Raw genomic sequence first — 6917 nt, 5'->3', positions numbered from 1 at the left:
ACAAGTGGATCTAGAACATGAGGTGGATTATGATTCAGAGGAGCTTAGAAGTCTTTGTGGTTCAGATGATGAAGTAGATCCATACCCTACCTTTAATCCAGAGTCAGACTTCAAGAAAAAGATTGTGCTCAGTTTGGGTTTAAAGTTCCCGAGTGTTCATGCTGTTAGGAAAGCGATAAGGTATCATTCGATCGAGAACCACTGCGATTACTACCTTCTTCATAATGGAAGGAAGAGGGTGAGTGTGTATTGTAGGTATAGATGTAGTTGTCCATGGGATAAAAATCATGCAAAGCTTGTAAAGTGTGTGTGTGATGATCCACATAAGTGTAGGTTTAAGATTCATGTGAAGAAACTAAGGATGGAAGAAATGTTTCAGATCAAGTCTTTAAGGTTAAAGCATACTTGTGGTGTGGTTCATTCAAGTTCTAAAATCACATCGGAGTGGTTAGCTGAGAAGTATTTGGAGGAGTGGAGGTCAGAACCATATTGGAGGCTTGTTAAGTTTAGGGAAAGGGTTTACAAGGAAACGGGGCTACATATTGGATACTACAAGTCATGGTTTGCTAGGGCTAGAGCCAAATTGATTATGTATGGGGATGCTGCAGATGAGTATGCTGCTGTGTATGACTATCGGTATGCAATTCTTCAATACAATTCTGGTTCTTCAGCCTATGTACAATGCCAGATTAGAGACAACCCCACTCCGTTCTTTCAAAGATTGTACGTCTGTTTTGAGGCTCTCAAAGTGGGTTTTAAGAGTGGATGTAGGCCCCTAATTGGAGTAGATGGTTGTCACCTTAAAGGGGCTCATCCAGGAATGATCTTAGTGGCTGTGAGCAAAGATGGAAATAACAATATTTTCCCCGTAGCTTGGGCAGTGGTGGAAGTTGAGAATGCTGACAGTTGGATATGGTTTCTTGATTTGCTGATGAAGGACATAGGACACCATGACGGAGAAGGATTGACTCTTATGTCTGATAGGCAAAAGGTAATATAGTTTTATTCTTTTGTTCAATGAGGTACAGTTTCTGGATGGTTTACTAACCTTGTGTTTCTGTTTATTGTTTCAATTCAGGGACTATTGGATGCTATATCTGTTGTGAGTTCAAAAGCCGAGGTCAGATTTTGTGCTAGACACATATGGGCTAACTTCAAGAATAAATTCAGTGGCACAGCCTATAAGGACCTGTTTTGGGCAGCACCAAGATCAACAACTAAGGTTTGCTATTCTTCAACTTGGTTGCATTTAGGCTTTCATGTTAGAAATCGACTCGTATTCTTAGATTTAGTTGCATTTAGGATTTCATGTTAGAAATCGACTCGTATTCTTAGATTTAGTTGCATTTAGGCTTTCATGTTAGAAATCGACTCGTATTCTTATATTTAGTTGCATTTAGGCTTTCATGTTAGAAATCGACTCGTATTCTTAGATTTAGTTGCATTTAGGCTTTCATGTTAGAAATCGACTCGTATTCTTATATTTAGTTGCATTTAGGCTTTCATGTTAGAAATCGACTCGTATTCTTAGATTTGGCGGCACTTGTGATTTTATTTTAGAAATCGACTCGTATTCTTAGATTTAGTTGCATTTAGGCTTTCATGTTAGAAATCGACTCGTATTCTTAGATTTAGTTGCATTTAGGCTTTCATGTTAGAAATCGACTCGTATTCTTAGATTTAGTTGCATTTAGGCTTTCATGTTAGAAATCGACTCGTATTCTTAGATTTGGCGGCACTTGTGATTTTATTTTAGAAATCGACTCGTATTCTTAAATTTGGTTGCACTTGTGATTTTATTTTAAAAGCATGTGTGTTTAGGGTAGAAAAGTAAAGCATGCTTCTTGGACACGTTCCCGAATCGTGACTTGGACACGTACCCGAGTCGGGACTTAATCGCACTAAATGTATAAATGTATAGCATTTGTTATTGTTTGTTGATGTCATCCTTGTTTTTGTTTGTTAAATGTATAGCATTGGCATGATTCTTACATGGCTGAAATCAAAGAGCTAAACGAGGATGCATATAACTACTTGAGTGACATACCTCCTGTTCATTGGTGTAGACATGCATTTGGATCGAATTCTAGGTCTAACATGTTGCTCAACAACCTTTGTGAGACATTTAATGCTGTGATAAGGGAAGCTAGGGATAAACCAATAATAACCTGCCTAGATTGGATTAGGAGGTACGTAATGAGAAGGAATGCTGAGAAGTGGGAGGGTATTCAAAAGTATGAGGGGAGGTTTATGCCATTTGTTGAGAAGGTTTTAGCTTGGGTTTATGAAGCATCTTTGAATTGTATAGTCTGTCCTTCTAGATTAGATGAGTGGGAGGTGGAAACTGCTTTTGATAGGCATGTGGTAGATTTGAAGGAGTTGACATGCACATGCTTTAGGTGGGAGTTAACGGGAATACCATGTCCACATGCTTATGCATGTATTGTGAAGAAGAGGTGGAGGCCTGAAGATTTTGTTCATGAGTGTTACTCAAAGGCCAAATACTTAGCAACTTACTCGCCTCATATCAAGCCAATGCCCGGGATGAAGCAGTGGAAGAAAACAGATTTGCCTCGACCTTTGCCTCCACTGTTAAGGAAAATGCCAGGAAGGCCTAAGTCACATAAGAGAAAGAAAGAAGCAGGTGAGGATGCTGAGGAGAGGTTTGTGAAGCGGGGAAAAAGCCGAATAACTGCTCAAACTGTAAACAACCAGGCCACAACAAGAGAAAGTGCAATAATCCACCTGGTGTTATTCAGCCCAAGGAACCAGGGAGGGATCCCTCCAAGAACCCATGGGTTGTTGCTGACAGAAACAAGAGGGCTGCAAGAGTTTTAAGGGTGAGTTTTTGTCATGTATTTACATTGTTTCTGTTGTTTAGAGCTGAATCTGTTTCTGTGTTTCTGTTGTCATTAACAATATGTGTTTCTGTTGTGTATGCAGAGGTATAATGCTGAATCAGTGACTCAACCACAGCAACAAAACTCGAGTGCATCTACCATGCAACAGACATTTAATGCTCCACCTCAATCCAGTCAGACAGGGAGTTATCAACCTACTCCACTCAGTCAGACCTCAAGTCAGCAACCAGGTCAGACAGCAAGTCAACATCCAGGTCCATCCAGCCAAACATCAACTCATCAGCCTCAAACATCACTCCCTCCAAAACTCAGACCCAAATTGCAGACAACAAAGAAACCAGTGTGGCATATTTAAGTATTGTTGGTTGTAATTCCTTTGAACAAGTAGTTAAGGTTTCTAATTAGCAACAAGGTTACATTTTGGCAATGACAATTCTAATTAGGTGCAAGGTTTACATTGGAACACTGTGTAAAGATTCATTTGCCCCTTAATTATATTTGACGTTCGAGCTCGGCTCACGCGTGGCTCGTTTCAGTTAAGTGCAGGTTTAACAAGTTGTTGTTCTTGTTGTTCACTTGTTGAATTGTTGTTATGAATATATGATGTTCAGGTGTGGTTCATTTGAGAAAAAATTGTCCTCCATTTAAACTAAGTCAATGGACCAAAGTTGACTCCCGTTGACTTCAAGGACTTTACCTAATTTATAGATTTATCCTCTGTGGTGAATGATAGGTGAAACGAGCACGTATACTAACCAAGTTTTAATCGGTACACAATTAAACGGAGCTAATAATCGAACACAAGTTAATGCAAAAAGATATTGTCATAAGCTAGAATTACCATTATTAAATGATTAGAGTCAACTAATGTCAACAACATTACATTACATTACATGAAATCCAATTTCCCGTTCCATTGTCGCGTTTACACTAGAGGAACTTCATTACAAACTTCAACACACAACAAACAACTAATCCTACAACAAACCAAAATACAGAATGGGCAATTTCTTGGCCCTTATCCTTTGTCCCCTTCATTCCAGCCACTCCACCATTGCATATCCTTTCAAGCCTCTCATTGGCAGCAACAAGAAGGGCTTTGTCATCCTCCAACTTCTGCAATTCTGTCATCATGACCCTCAACTCTGTTTTCAGCAATCTCTTCTCCACCACCAATTCATTCGTCACGACTCTTTGCCACTCCACAACATCAGGATCAACCCAATAAAACCAACCACATCCTTTCCTACTGAAGGAAATAATGCCCTTGGTCCAAGTATGCATTCTATGTTAAGTCTAATAAATGCGGTTCAGTATTAATTAACAAGTTAATAATTCAGTGAGATCAAGTGAACTGAATGCCTAGCTAGAGGCCGCTTCAGTTCAAGTGGAATTAATGATATTAATCCACAGCTTACTCTTGACTGAACCCGTAGGGTCACACAAATAGTACGTAAACGGATCAAGTATTTAATGGCATTAGATACTCCATCTATGGATATTCGGAATCGACGAATCTTGGTTTCAGTGGGAGCTGAGATCGTCACAGGCAAGAAATGAATACTCCGGAAACGATGATGTTGCCGGAAACGGAAATATGGATCGTATCGGAAATATAAATATTATCCAAGTCGTAGATGTTGCCGGAAACGGAAACATGGTACGTATCGGAAAATATTATCGGAAATGGAAATATTGCCAGAATCGGAAATATTGCCGGAAACGGAAATATTGTCAGAATCGGAAATATTATCGGAATCGGAAAATAATTCCGGAAACGGAAATATTAAATATTTGTTCGAAACGGAAATTGATTCCGGAATCGGAAATATTAAATATTGTTCGTATCGGAAATGAATTCCGGAACCGGGAATTTAATCGGAAGCGTATCGTACGAATTAGCATCGGACGAGGCATGCCGGACGAAGGCCCAGCACGAAGTCGGGCCATCGCCCAGCAAGCCAAATGCGCGCCCAGCCAAGGCAGCGCCCAGGCCCACCGCAAGGCAGGCCCAGCGCGCGCCAAGGCCATGGCCTCGCTGCGTGGGCTGCTGCTCGCACGCACACGCATGGGCGGCCCTCGTGGCTGCCGTGTGTGTGTGAGTTTGTGTTCATGCATGATTCCTAAAACTATTAGAGTTAGTATATGATTAAATTCCTATTCCTAAAAGGATAAATTAATTAATTAGAGTTCTTGTAGGATTCTAAGTTTAATTAATTCGTGTCCTACTAGGATTCCAATTCCCTTTCCATAACTCTATAAATACGTGCCTAGGGTCACATATTTTCAGAGATTAATTCAAGTATTCAAAGTGAGTTTTGAGAGAAAAATTCAGCCATATTTCTTACCTAAGAGTGCCGAAAATTCTAGTACCTTAAGGGCGATTCTAGTTGGTCAATCTTAAGGCGGATCCGGACGTGTTGTGGACTATCTACGGAGGGACGACACTTGGAGTCCTAAAGACTTGTTCTTGTTCGGTTCGGGCGCAGCTAGGGAAGGCACGCAACAAAGAGTATGCATCTAAATTATGCTATATGATTATGTGTAAATAATATGTATTCCTGGCTTAATGGTTGTTTCCGCATGATTTATGTATTGTCATATGTATCATAACCTAACAGTGGTATCACGAGCCTCTTATTATTTTCATCATCTAAATTGCATGAACATGGTTAAATATTACAAATTTGCAAGAATTAAAAGGGGTGATTAATTTTTGTAATTGTTAATTAATTGCAAATTGCGTTTATTTAATTATACGTACGCAGTTTTTCGGCAGTTTCTTCGTTACTCATCCAAATCGAGTGATTTTTGTGTCAATTCCGCATGTAAAAGGCATTCTAAAATTTTGACAAAAACAGTATTTTTCTGCCGAACCCAGAATTCTCAAATTCGAAGCCTAACTATGACTTTTCGAAGGTTTTAGTTTTTCGAATGCAAAATTTCGTAAATTTAAGATGTTAAATTAAATATTTGCGATTCTTGTTGATAAATCTTGAATTTTTGATTGACCTACTGTATACGTTTAACAAGTTTGAATGCCTAGCCTTGTTAATTATGCAATCTAATTTGTAATTATGATTAATTTGTTGAAAATTAGAATAATTTAGAATTAATTTGATTTTCATAATTAATTATAATTTAATTAGAAACCTATGATTAAAAACCACCATAAAAATTGTAAATTTATGATAAATTTTAAATTTTTATGACCTAGACTTGAATCCATAACAATCGGAAATCAATTGAATAATAAATTTTCGATTTTTCGCCCTAAAATTATGAAATTAATATTATTTATTAATTTGTCATTAATTTTAAATATAAATTTTAAATTTTTATGCGATTCGTTCATATAACTTGCACGCACAAAGCAATGGACGCTTCGTGTTACCCTTAAGGGGTGTTGTATAGTGCGGGCATGCGACGACGAGCAAGGGAGCTCGTCGCCCGTGCGGCACGAATGCAATGAGCAAGGCATGGTGCACGAGCACAAGGCAGCAGCCCTGCCTTGTGTCGTGGGCCACGAGCTATGGACGAATGGGCATGGGCGAAAGGCAAGCCATGGCAGTCGCGTGTGGGCAGCAAGCGAGCTGCGCCACAACGCGCACTGCCTCGCGCAAGGGCGCGCAGCCTCGCGCGCAGCGAGCGCAAGCTCTCGTGCCACGAGCGCTGCGCCCAGCGTTGATCGCGCGCGCACAGCGAGCGATGGCTCGCGCGCACAGCGAGCGATGGAGCGCGCGCAGCGAGCGCTGGCGAGCGCGTACAGCGAGCGATGGCTCGCGTGCGTCGAGCGCTGGCGCGCGCGCAGCGAGCACCACAGCGTGCGATGGCTTGCGATGGAAGATGCAGCAGCTATGCGACGAGCGCATGGGCTGCGCGCACATGGCCAGCAATGGATGTGTGCGTGCGGCCCATGGGCGTGCAATGCGTAGGGTGTTTGCGTTGCGATTAAATCGTTCTGAATGTTTAATTTGAAATTTTTCAGTTTACGTAATTTTAATTAATTTTAAAATTAATAATTTAAATTATTTTCTTGGATTTTAATTTTGAATA

General features: G+C 40.3%; 1 protein-coding gene across 1 annotated transcript; it reads left to right on the top strand.

Moving 5' to 3' along the window:
• Positions 1-920: 920 nt before the first annotated feature.
• LOC110791354 (uncharacterized) lies at positions 921-2972 on the top strand. The gene is made up of 4 exons (XM_021996102.2): positions 921-991; positions 1079-1222; positions 1975-2840; positions 2944-2972. Exons 1-3 carry the CDS (start codon positions 932-934, stop codon positions 2836-2838), a joined length of 1068 nt encoding a protein of 355 aa, XP_021851794.2. The 5' UTR covers positions 921-931; the 3' UTR covers positions 2839-2840; positions 2944-2972.
• Positions 2973-6917: the final 3945 nt, after the last annotated feature.

The sequence above is a fragment of the Spinacia oleracea genome, chromosome 2, assembly GCF_020520425.1.
Source record: "Spinacia oleracea cultivar Varoflay chromosome 2, BTI_SOV_V1, whole genome shotgun sequence".
NCBI classification, from domain to species: domain Eukaryota; kingdom Viridiplantae; phylum Streptophyta; class Magnoliopsida; order Caryophyllales; family Amaranthaceae; genus Spinacia; species Spinacia oleracea.
This window is presented reverse-complemented; position numbering and strand designations above follow the sequence as displayed.